This window comes from Pelobates fuscus, chromosome 9 (assembly GCF_036172605.1).
Source record: "Pelobates fuscus isolate aPelFus1 chromosome 9, aPelFus1.pri, whole genome shotgun sequence".
Classification (NCBI taxonomy): Eukaryota; Metazoa; Chordata; class Amphibia; order Anura; family Pelobatidae; genus Pelobates; species Pelobates fuscus.
The window spans coordinates 134,527,402-134,547,445 of NC_086325.1; the positions used below are offsets into that span (position 1 = coordinate 134,527,402).

At 38.9% G+C, this 20,044-nt stretch overlaps 1 protein-coding gene and 3 non-coding genes across 13 annotated transcripts in view; all 4 read left to right on the forward strand.

Annotated features, from left to right (window-relative positions):
• Positions 1-20,044, forward strand: part of PRRC2B (proline rich coiled-coil 2B) — an 83,260-nt gene that overhangs the window by 55,851 nt on the left and 7,365 nt on the right. For 4 of the 10 annotated variants that reach the window (XM_063432456.1, XM_063432458.1, XM_063432459.1 and 1 more), the window contains exons 16-31: positions 96-2,075; positions 5,157-5,338; positions 5,419-5,531; positions 7,152-7,275; positions 7,520-7,596; positions 8,432-8,620; positions 9,018-9,212; positions 10,067-10,153; positions 10,735-10,842; positions 11,685-11,877; positions 12,479-12,576; positions 13,274-13,401; positions 13,493-13,730; positions 14,480-14,641; positions 16,103-16,191; positions 18,157-18,244. In XM_063432456.1, coding sequence (XP_063288526.1) covers positions 96-2,075; positions 5,157-5,338; positions 5,419-5,531; positions 7,152-7,275; positions 7,520-7,596; positions 8,432-8,620; positions 9,018-9,212; positions 10,067-10,153; positions 10,735-10,842; positions 11,685-11,877; positions 12,479-12,576; positions 13,274-13,401; positions 13,493-13,730; positions 14,480-14,641; positions 16,103-16,191; positions 18,157-18,244 — 4,051 coding nt within the window. The remainder of the gene's footprint in view (positions 1-95; positions 2,076-5,156; positions 5,339-5,418; positions 5,532-7,151; positions 7,276-7,519; positions 7,597-8,431; positions 8,621-9,017; positions 9,213-10,066; positions 10,154-10,734; positions 10,843-11,684; positions 11,878-12,478; positions 12,577-13,273; positions 13,402-13,492; positions 13,731-14,479; positions 14,642-16,102; positions 16,192-18,156; positions 18,245-20,044) is intronic. The other 6 variants (XM_063432461.1, XM_063432457.1, XM_063432462.1 and 3 more) reach the window with 6 other exon arrangements.
• On the forward strand, positions 7,719-7,803 carry LOC134573797 (small nucleolar RNA SNORD62). The gene has a single exon (XR_010085357.1). It is a non-coding gene; the product is annotated as a small nucleolar RNA SNORD62 (small nucleolar RNA).
• LOC134573795 (small nucleolar RNA SNORD62) lies at positions 11,051-11,131 on the forward strand. Its single transcript, XR_010085354.1, has one exon. It is a non-coding gene; the product is annotated as a small nucleolar RNA SNORD62 (small nucleolar RNA).
• Positions 12,918-12,998, forward strand: LOC134573796 (small nucleolar RNA SNORD62). Its single transcript, XR_010085355.1, has one exon. It is a non-coding gene; the product is annotated as a small nucleolar RNA SNORD62 (small nucleolar RNA).

A 20,044-nucleotide genomic window follows, 5' to 3' on the forward strand; every position in this document is an offset into this window, starting at 1 on the left:
CTTTGATAAGAGTGCACAGGGAGATTTAAGCACCCTGTTTTTGCTCACTGTGGGTTGCCGTTACCCCACTGACTTATTTTCTGGTTTGCTTTCAGGAACGAAAGCTCTTACTCGGCCTCAAGAGAAAGGTCAGAGAGTGTACAAACACACCGTGATACCATAGAAGAACGTGCAGAAGATTATTTAGCATCCACCAGTTATGAGAAGAAATCAACTGGAAACATAAACAGCTGTATTTCACCTCAAAGAAGAGGGCATGATGTACTGTACCAGCATCTTGAAACTGCTGCAGATTCTGGCGTGAACAGGGGGCACCCGATTAATTCAAGGGATGCATCTTCAAGGAGCTCAGAGCTCCCCAAAAATGATAAAAAATCTCAGTTCAAAGGGTGGGGTCATGCAAACCATAATAAATCATCCGACACAGCCAGCAGTGTTGAAGAAGAGGTCCCTAAGGAGGCACAAGGATTGGGATCAGATTTGTGGAAGAAGGAAGATGGCGTATGTCAAGACTCAACAAGTGAAGCCCGTTGGCGAAGTGAATCCACAAACTCAAACAATCAACAGTCTGAACATCTAGGTAGGAGCCGTAGATCTGGTCCAATAAAGAAGCCAGTTCTTAAAGCACTTAAAGTGGAAGAGAAGGAGCTGGATAAAAGCAAACCAGAAACAAAAGATCAGGTGAAAACAATGAAAGAAAAACTTCTTTCAAGGCCTGAAAATGTGGTAAAAACTGAACCTACAGTTCTTAGCTCTTCATCAGTTTTATTAGAAGAAAAGAATTTCCAGGCAAGCCACAATCAGGAAACTGAAAAGTTCCCTCAAGAGAAAGTCGAAAGGAGTTGGGAAACTAAACCTTCAAGAGAGTCGAGCAACCCTTCCATGACAAAGCGTAGCAACTGGATATTTATTGATGAAGAACAGGCTTTTGGGGGCAGGTCTCAAGGTCGTGGAAGGGGTAGAGGTTTCAGAGACTTCAGCTTTAGAGGCCGTGGAACTATCAATCCCTACAATGGAACGAGAATGAGTAGGGGTAGAGGGATAAGGGAGTTTAACCCCACAGAAGATTTCAGAGGCAAAGTTTCACGAAGGCGTGTTGCCAGTGAAACACACAGTGAAGGGTCAGAATATGAAGAACTTCCAAAACGCAGGCGACAGAGAGTGGTAGAAAATGGAAATGAGCCCCCTCTTTTAGAAAGAGATGGGGATGATTCAAGAAAAGGTGACCTTCAGGACTCCTGGAGGTCTAACAGAAATTATTCTGATGATCCTAATATTGATTCGAAGTCAAACGCCCCACGGGCTTTTGGGCGGACTCTTCCTCCAAGGCTTAGTAATAGCTATGGGAGAAGGTCTTTCAACTTCAAAGAATCATCATCTCATTGGCAGGCCAAATCTGTTGGATCTTCTTGGCAGGAGTATAATACGTCATCAGAGTCATATGGAACCCGACATAACACAGATAAAGACTATGTCCATGACTATAGATATTCAGACTCATATGCTGGTAGAGGTTTTAATGAAAACCAAGGAGATGAGAGGAGACCTTTTTTCCAAGAGGACTATTTAGATCGAGATAGTTTAGAGAAAAGGTCTTTTGGAAGGAGACGACCTCCTCGCCAAGACAAGCCACCAAGGTTCCGACGTCTTAGACAGGAAAGAGAATCTGTTGGTCAGTTGAGTGGTGAAGAAGTGGGTAGTGTAAATAATAATGATCAGTGGCAAGTGCGTCAAAAGATGACGTTGGGTGAGAAATCTGGTCCATCTACAAGACGGTCCCCAGAAATGACTTACCATAATGCTGATCATGTCAATGAAGAGTGGGAAACTGCATCCGAAAGCAGTGACTTTAGTGAGAAGAGACCAGCAGATATGGAGGGTGATGGCAATCTATCTGGGAGTGGGTTCTCCGAAAAGAGAGAACTTTCCAAAAGGAGTTTCTCCAGCCAAAGACCTCTTGCCGACCGCCAGAGTCGTAAAGTGGACTCTTCTGGTTATGAGGAAAATAACCCAAGAGCCAGTGGGAATTCTTCACGTAATGATTACCAGCAAAATGGACCTCCATTAAAAGGAAGGTGGGTCGTTTACATGTATAGATGTACAAAGTTTACGTGAAGAATTGACGTCTCAGTTTTAAACATATTCGAGCAGTGAAATATATTTGGGTCCCAGTTGTTTGAACTCCACATGTTAAGTTGCTTGAATAAGCACACAGTTGTCCTTTTCATGTTCTGTCTTAAAAACTAGCTAAATCTGTAAAAAGGCTGTTTGCCTTAAGCTATCCAAATAAAATAACCTGTGGCATTGTATGATTTACAGCTATTGGCTGCTGCAAGACATTGCTGACGTCTTAATGTGGTTACCTTACAATTAACACAGGGACACGCCAGGCACCAAAACAACTTTTTTTGCCCCCTAGGTGGCATGTGGCTTTTGAATTTTCAGATTCAAGAAGTGCAAGTGCCGCCGGGTAGGGGTGCTGCTGATTGGCTTAGAGCGGTTAGCTGATGCTTTCAGCCAACCCGTGACTCCTCATTCACAAAACTGGCTTAGTAAGAAAAGTACCTTTTCTAAGCCAGTTTTGTGAATGGGGAGTCGCTAATTGCCTGAGAGCGTCAGCTTGGCGATCTCAGCCAATCAGCAGCGCCCCTACCCTGGGGGGAGTGGGCATCGCTGCTGCAGGTAACTTAGGAGTTAAACTATTTTCAAATGGTTTAAGCTCTTCAAGTAAGAGTGCCTCCGGGGTCTTCTGGCACTATAACAACTTAGATTAAGTTGTTTTTGAGCATGGATTGTTCCTTTAAAGAGGTAGTCCAAAAATCCTAACTACAGCCCACTGTAGAGGTTATAGTGCCATGGTGCTTTTCCACAGTAAGATGTCAAAACAATTTTAGCATGATTTGACAACTTACCTGTTTCCTGCCGGACGCACCCCTTGTAATGCAGGGCCATGTCAGACCACACTCATTTGTCTGAGAGCTCAACTAATGCTCTCATCTGTGAGCACATTACTGCATTGACTTTACTGTTCTACGTGCATCTGCGATAGCCCGGCATAATTCTGGTAAGTTCTCAAACTGTGCTTAAATGGTTTGACCACTTACCCTAGGATGATTCCAGAGCGCTTCTGGCCATGGTGCTTGGAATGTTTCTTTAAGTGGCACTATGGTACTTCCAGCCCTTACTTTGCTACAGTAACCTAAGGTTGTTTTTGGTGCTTGCAGAGTTTCTTTAACCCCTTAAGGACAGTGGGCGTTCTATGATGTCCTTGGGGACTCACCAGGAAATCCTCCTCCTTCCTCTTCGGCCCTCCTGGGCCATGTGATCGCGAGGACCTCACGATCACATGGACGACACCTGCTGCCTGAAAACTGTTAAATAAAAGATTTAATAACAGTTTAAAATATATACTTAGATCACCAAGTGTATTTTAATATATATATATATATATATATATATATATATATATATATATATAATATCAAAATACACGTACGATATGAAAATTTATTAAATATAATTTTCATTATATATAAAATAAATATGTAAATACGTTAAAAAATAAAAAATATATATGTAAATTCGTTCTAACTGTATTTTAAAATTAATATCCAGGGAATTTAATTTGCTAGCATTATATTTAACCCTGTAACTTTCCAAGACACCATCAAACCTGTACATGGGTGTACTGTTTTACTTGGTAGACTTCGCTGAACACAAATATTAGTGTTTCAAAACCGTAAAATGTATTACGATATCGTCCGTGAAAGTGAAATTCTTTTCATTTTTCACACACAAATTGCACTTACACGGACGATATAATTGTTGTGATACGTTTTACTGTTTTGAAACACTATTTGTGTTCAGCAAAGTCTCCCGAGTATAATAGTACCCCTCATGTACAGGTTTTGAGGTGTTCTCAAAAGTTAGTCAAATATAAGGCTTGTGTTTCAGTTTTTTCACTTTGAAATTCGCCAGGTTGGTTATGTTGCCTTTGAGACCGTATGGTAGCCCAGGAATGAAAATTACCCCCAGGATGGCATACCATTTGCAATAGTAGACAACCCAAGGTATTGCAAATGGGGTATATGTCCAGTCTTTTTTAGTAGCCACTTGGTCACAAACACTGGCCAAAATTGGGGTTCAAATTAGTTTTTTACATTTTTCACACAAATATTAACGCTAATTTTGGCCAGTGCTAATTCTCATTCCTGGGTCTCAAAGGCATGGTAACCAATCTGGCGAAAACTGAAAAATGGAACATGCTATATTTGACCCTGTAACTTCCAAAAACACCATAAAACCTGTACATAGGGGGTACTGTTTTTTACACGTGAGACTTCGCTGAATTCAAATGTGTATTTTATTGCAGTAAAATCAAACTGTATTATGACATTCACAGTTAAAGGGTCACGTAAAACTAAAAAAATAGAAAATTATTTTCTCCCATTTTTTGATATTTTATTCATAATAAATTGTTTTATACCTAAATATTTGATGTTTAATGAAAGCCCTGTTTCCCCTGAATAAAATGATATATAATATGAAAGAGGTGAATTATGCCTGAACTTACATATAGCGCAAATTCAAGTTTACGTTTTGTTTTGATCACAACTTGTACCTTTGGCTCAGTCCTTAAGGGGTTAACACTTGTTGTTTCTTAGTGCCATTATCAATGAAACAGTAGCTGAAAATCCAAGTTTGATTTCTAGTGATCTGATCATTTGGGTCAACGCATAAAATACTTGACAGGTTTCTCTAAGTCTATACCTGAAATTATTACTTTGGTATATGTACCTTAAAGTGGTAACCAAAAGGGATTATATGGTGCCCTATTTTAAATTTATAGATTTAAAGCAAGTGTGTGAGCATTGGTAGTTGCATGGGACCTTTATTTGTATGTCTTCTCTATTTCAACAGTCACTTAAAAATTAAAATTTGGATAGGTTTTTAGATGTTGGAAGAGATGGATTCCTGTTTTCTAGGCAAACTAATTTGAAATTATGCAAGCTTATTCATTTGAAAGAGATAGTTGTGGTGGTTTTGTCCTGTCTCTCTCTATTTTTGTGCAGAAAACTGGCTAGAAGTGTATTCTTTTTATTTTACATATGTGTAGTTTCAAACTGTTTTTTCCTTATACCTTCCTGTACTTCCAGTAGATGTCCTGAAGAGTCATATGCTCAAGAAAATGGCCAGCATCGCTATGGATTGGAGAGGTCTATGCACTGTGATAATGGCGATGCATCTGGGAAAAAACAGGAGAGGGACTCCAGGCAATCCGGCTTAAAGGCTAGCGATAAAGCAGAAGTCCTAACCCCATATGATATGAAATATGGAGGTATGTTTTGGTTACATCTGGTTTCTTCTTTCGTAGCACTCATATGATGGTTATAATCGATACCTTATTGTTTTCTTCAGATTCCGTCCTGGAAGAAGATCCAGAAATAGGAGGAGACGGTTACCCTGACACGAGTAGCAAGCCACGACGCGGGCTTGACAAAGATCGCCGGAAAAGGGACCAGATAGTCCAGGTGAGGTGCTTTTTTGTTAAAGATTACACGCCCGCTTGTGTATTAAATATTGCTATAAGCCTTTAATACAATCTGTCACAGGACACAAAGTAACAAACTACAGGACATGTTTGATTTTTTTTTTTAAATACAAAATCTGTATTCCCAAACTTTGTGCCGCGCTATGTTTCCCTGGTGCTATGAACAGTGGTGGATCCCCCCCCTTTCCCCACTCTCAGAGATCTCCATCAGCACGCTAGCACTAAAATGCTCCCCATCCGGCAGGGGAAGGGGAGAGGACTCGGGGGAGCTCTAATCTGCAGCTCCGCCGGGTTCTCCTCTTGTGAGTGTGGAGCGTTGCCGCTGTTACCATGCTAGAATTCACTCTCACCACTTAGACCACCAGGATTTAGTACCTTCCCCCTCCCAGGCAAAGGAAAGAAGGGAGGGAGAATATGAATATTATTTTTATTGTTTAAATAAAGTATACATATATTTAATAATCTGCCCTTCAACCGCCATAGACCCACAATTACTCTTCCTCCCCCAGTTTCAATTCTTACCACAGCAGTGTAGTGGCACAATAACCACTACAGAGTGATGTAGTTGTTATTGTGCCTTGATTGTTTCTTTAATCTACCAGTGCCTCTCCCAAGATTAGGTTCTGGATCCACCCCTGACCGGGAAACCTATCTGCTGAACAGGGGCCCTGTATATGCTACAGCGCTGTACATATATACAACCTAGAAATTTGTTTTGACTTGTGGCTACAGGTATAAATGGTAACTATGCTATAGTAACACATGATGATATAGTAAAGTAAGAAATGAGATGGAGTATCTTCCAAGCTTCACTCAGTACCTGGAGGTTGTGGGAGCTGCTGCTAGATGTAAAATGCAGAGCTTCAGTATTGTTGGTTCTGGGAGTGTGAGGTGCATCTCTGTGGGGAATGCTGCACTCAATGCAGCACTGTAATACAAAGCACTATCAGTGGCTGTATGAGTGACTGCCACTAGAGGTGTTACTAGGCACCAATGTAAACATGGTCTTTTCTTTGAAAACAAGGCGTTTACATTAAAAAGCCTGCTATAGACACCAGAACCACTACATTAAGTTGTAGTGCTTATGGTGACACTAGGATCAGTTTAAATACAGGAATTTACATTTAATTCAGATTAAATTGGCGAATGGGAGTACTGTGTGAGCTGAGCTGCTGATTTAAAGATGCTCCTCTGTTTTACATTTATATTGATTTGCATGAGTATTTGTAGCAGTATTTAAAAAATATTAAAATGTAAATGTTGTATCCTAGCCTAATGCATAAAACAATGCAGCTTTTCAAACAACCAGGTTTCCATAGGGTTAAGCAGTAGTGAGACCCTTAGAACTTAGGACTTCTGCCTGCGCAAACCTGCCTCACTTCTCAGCCATCTTTCATAGCAAGCATTACTTGACTTTTCCCAAATATAATACCAATTTTGTGTGAGTCCAGCCAGACTTCCTCAGGTTGTTGGAACCTTTGACCTGTCTGGCATGGGAATTGTTTCAAGAATAATTGTGGGTTATTATAGCTGTTCATGCTTTGTGAATGGTGTTCACGGTCTTATGATTTTTATTTTTTGTTTTTAAACTTTATTTCAGGTGCCTGCCAAGGGCAACGGTATTCAGTCAAGAATTCCTCCTCGCTTTGCCAAAAAACAGAATGGCATGTGCCTGGATCAGACAGATATGGGTGGCAAAGAAATTTGGGAGAACAACAACCAAGGTTAGCATCACATCATATTCTATAAATCTTTAAATTCTAAAAATATAATACACCTTGTTTGCCATCTTGATTTGGGTAGAGTGCCAGCACAGATATTAGGATGTCTCAAAGTGTGTGTGTATATTAATGTATACATGGTTCTATCTTATACTAACCCACATGGCAATCAGAACATTGGTTAGAATGTCTTGCCATGTGACTCCTGTATTTGTATTTTTATATTCATTGTTTTCTCCCTGCCCAGCTATGGCTGTACAGTCCGGCGGTGATACTTGGAGCAAGCCGGTGAGTGCATTTAGCACAGAGTCCAGCTCTACAGAGGTAAATTGAGTTACTTATTGTTCTTTGGTTCGTTGGTAGGTCAAGCATGGCTGTGTTTCATATGCTGATGATGTTCCTTACAGGGTTTTCTGAACTAATGATCACTAATCTGCAGAGCCCAGTCTCCATAATGTTCCAATTGATCCTTCTGAACCTTCAATATGTACTCACTAAAAGGGTTTCTGAGGAGATGCTTTTCCTGAGAGACTGGAATTAATGCACTTTAAATGTCAAAAGGATTTTCTACAACTGTCCATTTTGACAAAGACTAGTAAATGGCGTTATCTCCTGTAAACTACAGCCTATTTTTAACCATTATGAGTGTAGTGACCAATTTAGCTACGTTCCTGAGGGCCATCTCCCTGACTGCACCATATGCATTAAAAAAAAAATCAGTTTGTTAAACAAATCACTCATTTCTTTTGATTTTTCTTCTCAATATTGTGCATTACCACCTCTTTATCTTCTCTTGAATGCTTTGTGCTTTTTGTTTGCTTTACCATTCTCCTACTTGCACACACTCCTGCTGTACCTCAGCTACATGCTTGCTCTCTATCAATGAATCCCCTCATGAACCTGAATAATAATTAAAAATGGTCACAGTTTGAGTATGGCTGATTTAAAAGGGTATGAATTTGGCTAGTTTGGTTCTCTTCTTCCTTGTGTCCTTTCAGCTTAATTATTCTATAAAACCTCTTAAAAGGTTGCTGTGTGTATATATAACATCTCTGCCTTGCGTATTTGTGGATGGTGAGTGTTTTCTTGGGGGACTGATTTCTGCTTGGTTCTTGTGGTATGCTGTGATTTTTGATTCGTGCTTTGCTTGGCCTGTTAGGGCTTTAAAGCCAGTCAAGGGGACAGCGGCATCGACCTAAGTGCGGAGTCTCGGGAATCATCTGCCACTTCCTCACAGCGTAGCTCCCCGTATGGCACCATGAAACCTGAAGAGATGAATGGCACAGGCATGGTGGAGGCAAAAGGAGATTGCCCAAAGGAACAAGGGCAGAAACAGTCAGACAAAAAGGTGTGACATGCATTCCTTGACTTGGTGTAAAACTGGACCTGTGTGTCCACGTTCGGATAATAGTGAAACTCTGGTGCACCAGCTGTTCTGACGATTTATTGCACGATACTTAGCAAACTCCTACTGTCAGAGGGAACGTCATTGGCATTAGCTTCAATATCATAGTTTAACCCATACCAGGGTTTTTTTTTATTGATTTTTCTTTTCTTTACTGGAGGCACCAGCTATTACTGGGTAACAAGGCCCAGGTGGCTCACTAGCTTGATCACTGACATGTTTGCTGTAATCTACCCTTCTTTAATGTGTGTGTTTAGAACTATGGGTTTTTGTATTTTAGGTTTTGTTAAATGTACTTTATCCTTATGGTAAAACTGTATATCCCTGTTTTTCCTTGAAGGAAAATGAAACTGCCTCTGGTCTAAATAAAGAACACAAGCCAGGTCCGATTGGCAATGAGCGTTCCCTAAAGAACAGAAAGGGGTCAGAAGGGACAGAACGTTTGGAAGGTGGTGTTCCTCCAGTTAATGGGGTAGAAATCCACGTGGATCCAGTTCTTGCTGTGACGCCCATTGAATTTGGTGTAAGCTCAAAAGTGAGGATTTTATTTTTATTATTCATATGTGTTGGTTAAGACATTTGTAACTTGCATATTTTTGTTTTATATTGTGCATGAATTGTCTGATTGAATGCAATTTGTTTTTTCAAAGTTTTTGTTTACCCTCTCACCTATATGGATTTTGGTTTCGCTCTGCCTCCTCTGGTGTCATTTGATCCAGGGGAGATGGGGGTGGCTGAAGTGGTCTTACTGCGTATAGTGTCCCTTTAACATTAAACGGCTACTACCGTTTGCTATGCTCTACTGATTAACATTTATACAGATACGGTATAGGACTCTTGGTCTTGTGCCTTAATTATGTCTGAGATGGAAATCCCTGGATTTCTTCCCTGAACCAGAAATTGTGTAAAATACACAGGATTGAAAATAGTAGGCCAAAATACCCAAAGTCAAGAAAAATTCTGCAAGTCTGTTTTCCAATTTGACTATTTTGGCCTAGAATGTGTATTTTCCATGGGCTTAAATTTTGCAATTGCGTTGTCAGTACTCGAAAATGGCTGGTTAACCTTCTGCTTCTTAATGCAACTCCAGTTAAAAGTAAAATGTCAAATGTAAGTTAATGGTACGTTGAGGTCTAAAATGTAAACTACGTATCTACGTACGGAAAATCATCAGACTATGGTGTCTGCTTGTAGTAATTAACACTTTGTCCCTTGCATGAGAACTTTCAATCTTTTTACGGTTTTTTTTAAGGTACTGTTAAACCACTGAATATTTATTTTTTGGTTATGCAAACACAAAGCTCTGGTGATATGTTTGACAGTCAAATTAAAAAACTTGAAAGGCACTTTTTGATCATGTTGTGTGTTTTACTTTGTTACTGTCCACAGGATGCAGATTATTCCTTACCCCCTGCAGCAGCCCCGGGATCTGCAGGTAACACCGTCACAAAGCTTCAAGATTCTTTGGTGGGGAAGGTACGTTAAAAGTAACTATACATTTCCTTTTTTTTTTTTTTTTTTTTTTGTGAAGTGGGTTTGTTGTCATCACATGACATCACTTCATTTAGTCACTTATTCTGGCAGTTACCTACAAGATCCATGTTCTGTTCAGTGGTTGAATTAGCCGTCAGAAGCATTGCAGCTCTTCTATTTAAAAGCTGGTTTACATAGCCCGTTTTCAAAGGATGACGAAGGACTGTGAAACTTGTAAATTTATAGGTATAAGGGGAAATTGTCCTGTGTGTGTGTGTGTGTGTGTGTGTATATATGTATGTGTGTGTGTATATATATATATATATATATATATATATATATATATATATATATATATATATATATATATATATATATATATATATATATATAATATATATATATATATATATATTTATTTATTTATTTCTCACCCCTTTGATAGTTAGTGTTTTGCTTCCAACAACCTGAGTACACTGAACCAGCAATACAGAACTGGATTTCTGTTACCTTGTAAAGCTGTGAAACGTCATAGAGAAATGTTTAAATCCCTTTTCTTATGGTTTTGTCCTTTCTCCCAATAGGCTGGATTAACACAGTCCATACAAATGCTAAGAAGAGATCACGCCTTACAGCAGGGGATTGGTTTAAACACCATATCCTCATACTCTTCTGCTGACTTCACACTAAAGGTAATGGCACTACTTTTACTAACTCAATACACTTGGCATGGCATAAAGCTCCAAACTAACACCAAGTTCTAACTGTACTGCCACAGGTTGTAACTTATTGGGAATATTGGGTTACTGCACAAAATAATGGGCAGATGAGATTTAGCTGACTAAAAATTTCCTCTTTCCCATCATTCCTGCCTCTGCAATTTTGCAGTTTGCTCTGTGGTCTCTATGATGTTCCAATAGATCCTACTGACCCTTCACTATGTACTCAGAAGGAAAATGTGGAGAAAATGTAACTGAGAGACCATTTCTCTAGGAGTGTAGACCCTTGGCTAACGCAGATCAGGATGCATTGACAGCTTTTTTGGTGTCAAATTTTTGTAGGTAATTGTAAAATATTTTCCATGAGCCGGACTTGCCGCATCTCGGGGTAAATATAATGCCTTGGTTTGGAGCATTCACCTTAGAAACCGAATGTTTGATATAGGTTTCTCTCGTTTTGCAGTAATATATTGCCCATAATGAGTGGAAAGGACAGTCTATTCTCTTCATTCTTGCATTAACATAGTGTATATGGGTTGATCATTAATGTAGTTGTAATTATTTTATATAACCGTCATTGCATATGACCCTTTTTACCTTTTTTCTATTTAAGTATGCTAGTCTTTAATGGAAAAGGCCCTTGTCACTTCTTCCCAGTTCATGCCTTTTGTGAATAAACCCTATGTTATTGCATTCCATTTTGATTGGTACAAGCAGCTGAATAGTTTTTAGTAAGGCAGTGGTAATGCCCCAGTTTGGGAAATTTTCGTTGTGTTGGATATGGTTTCCACTCCCTGTCTTTGTTTTTCATATAGATGGAGTCTGCACGCAAGGCATGGGAAAACTCGCCCAATTTGCCAGACCAGAACTCTCCGGTTGGCTCTGGCTCTGGAATACAGCCTCCTTCCAGCGTGGGGGCTTCCTCTGGCGTTAGTTACAGCTCCTTCGGCGGGGTGTCCATGCCACCCATGCCCATTGCTTCTGTGGCCCCTTCTGCCTCTATTCCAGGTAATTGTACTATTATCTCTATTATACTCTACCACTGCAGGCATTATATACTAAAGCTTCTACCCCATGCTTCCAGGTAGGAAAGAAACAAGTTACATTTCTTAAGAAAGGACTTTACTTCTTACTGTAATTTAAGCAGTATTTTTTCCTGCTTCAAATCAACTTAAAAGTAGGCTTTCCTTTTGAAGAATCCTTTAAATCCTGGAATCCTACCAACGTGTTGCTTCCTAAATCTCAAAATAGATATAATTGAGCAATTTGCACACTCGATCTGGCCTGTTGTATACTGTTAACAGGCTTTGATATTGAAACATTTGGCCTCAGAGAATTGACAGTCAAGTGCAGAGTTTAAATTAAAATTGCAAAACAGAAGGGAAAATTGTTTTAGATTTTCTCACATATTTTGCACTTTGTTTTTAATTTCCTCTTTAGTGAAAAGACCATTACATTATAAACTACACTCTTGCACTGAAATGTTTAGCGATGTCAAGAACACCAGTCTTTCTCATGGTTACACAGCGATTCCGTGACATGCTCAATAGGCATCAACAATTTTGTTTCTCTTTTTTTCTGAATTCTACTCATTTTTTTTCTTTTGCAGGTAACCACATGACTCCCTTGTATCTAGATGGTCATGTGTTTGCAAGTCAGCCCCGTCTGGTACAGCAGACAATACCTCAGCAACAAGGATACCAGCAGGTATGCGTATGCACACATATGCTTCTTCCATTGCCCATTTGCAGCAGGCTCCTTACCAAGGCCACCTCCATACTCAGCAGTGCCTTAAGTTGATGACGTTTTTGAGATATGAGAGTGGAAATGTATTGGTTTACATGTTTTATTTTTTTAACTCCTTAAGGACACATGGCATGTGTGACATGTCATGATTCCCTTTTATTCCAGAAGTTTGGTCCTTAAGGGGTTAAAGTGACTGCCCAAGAATGCTGGTTCCACCAAGGAAATCATACAATACAAAAGCTGGCCTTGGCTGATTACTGACTGAGAGATGGGCATTACTGTTTGCCATTTCCATTTCTTGGTCTCTGTGATGTTCCAATAGATCCTGCTGACCCTTCACTATGTACTCAGAAGGGAAATGGGGAGACAATTTAACTGAGAGACCATCATTTCTCAAAGTGTAGATAGCTTGTTGATTGTTGACTAATGCTTCCGCTGTTTTCAGTTTTATATTTTTTAGGTAATAAAAATTTTAGAAAAAATCCCCACTGCAGTCATCTCACATTTCACTAGAAATCCTTAATCACTTGCTGCAGTATTATAATTGTGATGTTTTACTGTCTCACTAATACCATAACTAAAGTAAAATAGAATAATGGCTAATGTGCCCAAAGAGGGCTAATGCTGTTAGTTCACCAATTGTGTTCTCTCTTAACAGGCGGCAGCAGCCCAGCAGATCCCCATTTCTTTACACACATCCCTCCAGGCGCAGGCCCAGCTAAGTTTGAGGGGAGGACTTCCTGTTTCCCAGTCACAGGAAATGTACAGCTCAATGCAGCCTTTTAGGTAGCCTAAAAGGTTTCCCTTGTATGATTAATTTGTAGTGTGTGATCTTCTTATTAGAGGTTGCTGACTGACATTTAACTTGTGCCTGTAGGTCCCAGATGTACGTACACCCAAGCCTCTCACAGCCCAATGCCATGGTACTCGCCAGTGGCACTGGTCTCAAGCCTCCGTACTCCCCGTTTCCTGGCATGCAACCCCTCGAGATGGTAAAGACACAAGCTGGTTCATACCAGACTATGAATGGAAGCCAGCAGCTTGTTTACGAAAGCCAGCTGAACCAGTCTGCAGGAATGGGAGCTTCTCAGATGATGGACTCTCAACTGACACAGGTGACTACAAAAGCCTTTTATAGGTCTCTCCTGGATTGATGTTTCATGTTAAGTCATTAAACCAGCAAATGCATGGGTAACATTTGTTTTGTTTGTCATTTTGAGAACTTTAGGGTAATGTAGGGTAATAACTGCTTGATCCAAGGATAAATCTGACTGCCATTCTGGGGTCAAAAAGGATTTTTTTCCTAGCTTGTTGCAAAATTGTGCTTCAAACTGGGTCTTTTTGCCTTCTTTTGGATCAAAAGCAAATAACAAATGTGAGGAAGGCTGAACTTGATGGGTGCAAGTCTCTTTTCAGCTATGTAACTAATGGAGTTATCTTTATTAAAGGGACAATGTAGGCATCCAGCCAATTGAAGTGGTCTGGGTGCTTTTGCATTTAGTGCTGCAATGTAAAACATTGCAGTTCCAGAGAAACAGCAATGTTTACATTGCAGCTCCAAGTCTGCCCTCTGTGGCTGTCTAACACTTTATTATAGCTCACTCTACCTAATTTTGATTTATTTTTTTTGTTAAAGGATTTTTAGATTTAGGCTGTGATTAAGACTGGAAGTAGCAGTCAGAATGTTGATGTGTTGTAATATATGTTGACTATTAGTAAATATTTGTGGCATCTTTATGTAAGATCAAACCTAATTTGGCATTAAAGTTGCATACGTTACCCTTTGTGGTCTTTAATAGAATGTAAATGTGTGTGATATGATTTTAAAGTATTTTTTCTTTCTTGTTTTCTTTCTTGTTTTCAGTTAACCATGCCAATGTCTGGTGCACAGCTTCAAATGCCACGTTACAGTTCTGGCCAACAAGCCATGCTTCTGCCACAGTCCATTCAGCTTTCCCAAGGGCAAAATCTGCCTGTTGGGGCACCTCGGAGAATGCAACCCTCAGTCTTAACCACAAACAGAGAGGTACTTGATCACTGCTAACTATTGCATAGTATTCTAAATGAGATTTTTGTACAATGATCTGATCTGGATTACATATTTGTTGTTATATAAACATGTATCACACGTATTTGTGTGTGCATTTCACAGTAACGGCTCTGCCTGTGCCTTTACAGAAGGTTTTTTGTTTTGTTTTTTTATATATATATATATTGGTGGGAGAATGAGGTATAAGTTCAGTAGGGCTGAAAGAGCAGTGCATGAACCCGGATAATTAAGTAGTAAGAAGACTAGAACTAGCTCTTAACCATCAAGTATGGTTAGAAAATAAGTCAAACGTAACTTTTAATATTGTATTAGACAAAAGGGGTATATTTGGTATTTCCACTAGATGGAGACAAAACTTAACCATGCTAAGAAATCGCATCAAAGAAAAATATACTTGGGGATCTATTCACAATATATACAGTGTTGAAAAAGGAAAAGAACAAAAATCAAAGTGTGTGTGTGTATATATAATATATATATACACACACACACACACACACACACTTTACTCTGGGATGTGTATAGATATAGTAGCAAGCTGTGCTCAATGAAAATGCAGTGGTCTATAGAGAATCAAATAAACGGTCTGTAATAGTTTATCACCAGAATGCAACATGGTATGATAACACCATGTTAACTATTCAGTGCCAGGTGCCCTTGAAGGAACAGACTAGCATATCTTTGAAGCAGAATTATTTTCCTGCCATTTTTGACTTGCTACTGTATTTTGGAATAGTGATAATTATCGGCAGTCCTATTCAGTGACCGTGAATCCAGCATAGGTGCCCTTGAAGGCACAGATTAAGCATCTGTATACACTCGATATTTTCACCATTATTCACATTGTTTACTGTACAACAGTCCTTTCTAGGACTTCGCCTCTCACTGTTTTAGTAGCCACTGTACTTTGCTTGAATTCCCATATTGCCGAGGGTTCCCCCGGCACTGAATAGTTAACATGTTATCATAACATGTTGCTTTCTGGAGATAAACTGTTGCAGATCGTTTTTTTTATTCTCTATAGAACGCTGAATTTTCATTGAGCACAGCTTGCTACTATATTTCTATACACATCCCAGAGTAAACTCTAATTTGTAAATATATATATTTAGATTTTTGTTCTTTCCCATTTTCAACACTCTATATATTGTGAATAGATCACGAAGTATCTTTTTCTTTCATGCTATTTCTTAGCATGGTTAAGTTTTGTCTCCAAGTGGAAATAACAAATATTGTCTCCATATATTCCCTTTTTGTCTAATACAATATTAAGTTACGTTTTAATTATTTTCTAACCATACTTCAGGGTTAAGAGCGAGTTCTCTTCTTACTATTTTATATATTGATAGCTAAATTTATTTTCTGTAAAAAGAAGAAAAATATATTGATATCCACATGTAAAGGTTTGATATGTCTGTATTTCTCTGTATTCCTCAGTCCTCCCAAATGGAGATGAAAGGTTATCATTTCACGGATGGTAAACAAAACATGCCCTCGACCAACATGCAAGCACAGCATTCCTATCGGTAAGAGCACTTCACACATGACTTCCTTTTCCATGTGCATGTTACTAAGCCGAGAGACAATTCATGGCGCCCCTTGGAATGAAAATCACCAACTACGACAAAGCTCTATGTATTCAAACTTCTGTTTATCTTTTTAGTTTGTCGGTTTCATTTTGTAGAAGCAAGTTATTAATGCCATGCAATAATATATTGTTTTACAATGGAAGGATTTGTGTAAAGGTGCTGCAGCAAATGGTGTAGAAGACTATGCTTTTCTATAGGATACCAGTTTGTCAACGTAGCATAATGTAACTTTTTGTCAGGGGTTGTCTTTAACCTGTTTATTTTTATTTTTTTAATCTGGACACTACTAGTTTCACAGAGCAAATGGCTACAGCTCTTCGCCTGTAATTCACATGTTCTCTAATTCAGCCAAGATTGTTGAAGTTCTTGATTATTGAGGTCCCTGAAAATCTAGTGGTGCAGGTTAAGATACCTGGCTAGTGTACCGTTCATTAATAGTGCAGTATAACTGTGCTTTCCTCTTCTTCCTCATCAGCAGAGATATAAATATAAAATGAATAAGCATTTAATTTGAATGCCATCAACACTTGATGTCCCCTGCCATCACATCTTTGGATTGATTTCTCAGATTAGAAAGATAAGCTAAAACCAATCCAGTTAATTAGTTTGAACGGTCTTGTTTTTGTGACCGGATTTCTTTTATGTTTTATTAATACGCTTACATTGGGACAATAGCACTCACTCATAGGTCCATAAACTCATTATGAATCTTTTGAAAGTAAGCCCGGAAAATATACAGTGGGGTGAATTTTTGGCATTTTTTCCCCTTATCTTTTTAAATTTTAATTGTAAACAGATTAAGGTCAAAGTGTGCATTTTGACTAAAGCAAAGTGGTTCCTCTAGCCAAGGTTATGAGAGCTATAGTTCATCCACAAGTTGAGCAAATCAGTATATTTGCCATTGTACACAGCTACGCGTGTATTTTTCAGCCCTTTATATTGCCCATCAGTAAGTTCCTGTAAGGAAGCAATGAGACTAAATCTCTTATTGGCAAGAAACAAGACCATATGAAGTGTGGCATTGCACTCTGGTATATTCTGTCTGTGCATAAACCTACCTTATAAGGCAAAGCCCAATGATTTATGCTGCTGGAAAAGTGTATAGTCCGTATGGAATACCTGTGAAATATTAGCAGAGGAAAGTATCAAAAAATCAAACACAAAAAAGCATGGCAAAACACTTGACCTGGAGCAGTGTTAGGCAACGTTCGGCAATCCAGATATTGTTAAAGGGACACTATAGTCACCAGAACAACTACAGCTTATTGTAGTTGTTCTGGTGTCTATAGCCTTCCACTGCGGGCGTTTTGCTGCCTTTTCAGATTCCCCTATGAATCTTGGATTATGTTTAAGATAGTGGAATAATTTACAAGATTTTTTTGCACGATTTGAATCCCACAGGGTTATTAACTAAATTGAAACTTGCAATGAGTTCAGAGAAGCCTAGCTTGAAAAGTTCGCCTCAGTTTTCGGCTTGGCTATTTTGGTCTTAAATTTTAAATTCTTGGCTATTCTTTCTTTAGTGAATAGCCCTGCTAATGTGTTTTTTAGCTGCCTATGCATGTACACATAGAATGGTGCGACTCTACCCCACCATTTGTGCATCTGATTGTGTTTAAATAATTTATGCAAGCACGCATTTGTTGCTTAGTGACTAGCCTGGTTAAACACAGCATGACCGTGTGTTCAGCTAGACACTCGGGTATCTGATTTTTAAGATCAGAATTGTCCACCTACAAGGAACCTCTCCCATATATCTGGTGCACTCTATTGGCATAAATGGTAAAAAATGACTGAAGTAGTTTGATCAATATTTTAACTGCCCCGTAAGCACTGCTCTGTGGCCTTGTCAGTTTGATTTTGTGCTTTGCCTGTTCTGAAACAGTTGCCTTTCATTTTAAGGCCCAGTTCAGCTAGTCCCAGTGGAAAATCACCTGGACCGGGGCCATCTGCCAACTTGGGGTCTGTGCAAGGACACTATCCTCAACAGGTAAAGAAATAAATAATCCTGTGACAAAAAGCCTGTTTTTGACAGTCTTTATTTTACAGACTTAGACCATCTCAGACTGACATAATCACCCATTGCTGCAGTGTAATTAGGGATTATTGTAAATAGAAGCATTGCCTAAATTGGTGTTATCACATGGTAACAAAGAATTAAATAAGTGGCATCCCTGTGTTAAAAAAAAGCCTATCCTAATAACCTCTCACAGAATAGTTACCATTGTGTGCACGGTCAGTTTTTGGGTGATGCATGTAGGAACTGAATGGTGGTTAGATTCTTTTCATCTGTCAGATCCATCTTGACGTTGCCCCCCCAAAAAAACAACAACAAAAAAAACTAATTTTGATGTCTATAATATGTGCAAGCAAAGCATTAAGCTCCATAGAAAAAAATGCATCTTACAAGTGTGAGGTTGTTCTTTTTTCAGTGTAACTAATAACTTATTGATTAATTGCATTCTATAATGAAACATGGTCTGGACATTTGTCCAGTGGTTAAACTAGCACTGTGGTCATTCACCTGTAACTAATGGGAAAATATTCAAAGTTAAATTAAGGAGACACTTAGCAGTCCATTTACTTTATTTAGTTTTTCTTAAAGGAACACTAAATTGTTAGGAATACAAATGTGTTTAAGTTGATGCAAGCATTGTTTAAGTACAAAAAAGGTTGTTAAACCCCCACAAAGGATATAAATGTTAATTTGTATTTTCTCCCATACCACGTTGCTCTCTGCAGTCTGTCTTTTTGGCTGGGATCATCAATCTTGTTGATCTCAGCCAGTACAATACTTTTTCATTGGGAAGCTGGTGCGGATATGCAGAAAAATACTGTAGTGTGCCAATCTCTTGATCTGAGACCATCTGACTTAAATAGCCAAGTTTCAGTTGATTATTTCAGCGGAAGTCCCTCTAGTGGCTGTCAGAGTTGCTGCAACTTGAGGCATTTAAACCCTGCAATGAAAACATTGCCATTATTGCAGGAAATCAATGTTTTCGCTTGCAGGGTTAAAACTAAAGGGATGTCATTGTAATGATTTGGCTGGGTGCTTATATTATGACAATATTTTAAAAGTACACTGCAGGCACCAATACAAGTGTTATATTCATGCTGTATCTTTCTTCACATTAAAATCTCATCTTTGTAATAAAAGGGGAAGATAGGTCTATGGTCTTTTAGATTTACTCCACTCCGTAGCCAGTTGCGGTCATAGTCATTCCTTGTCTCCAGACATTGACATTTAAAAATAAGATCGTGATTGGCACAGTCAAGCCAGCAGCCTGGCTCCTACTTGTCTCTCATTGGCTGAGCTACATTTTTTCCCCTTCCAATCGGGAAATTTTGCAAAAAGAGGAAGTGGGACTAGCTTATGCTACTGAAAGCAGTAAAACCACTTTTTTTTTTTTTTTTTTTTAAAGAACACTTCAAGCACCATCCATAACCGCTTCAGCTCGCTTGAAAGAGTGCCCTGACATCCCCTCATATTGTAAGACGTCAAACCTTTTGGGGAACATTTTTGACTTCTTACCTGGCATTCATTGTCGCTACTAACAGCAACAAGCAAATTCCTAAGGCAGAGTGAGAGTGATACCCTGGTTGATGACTGACCCCAAAAGAGTGGCATTAATTTGGATACTGAATAAGAATGCTCTTACCAACTTAAGTGATGCTTCCTAAATAATTACAACTTAGAAATGCAAAACTATAAGGTACTGGAAAGTGAGTGTAGATAATGGCCTTTAAAAAGTGGGGGGAAATATAAAAAAAATCCACATTTATAGTAAGG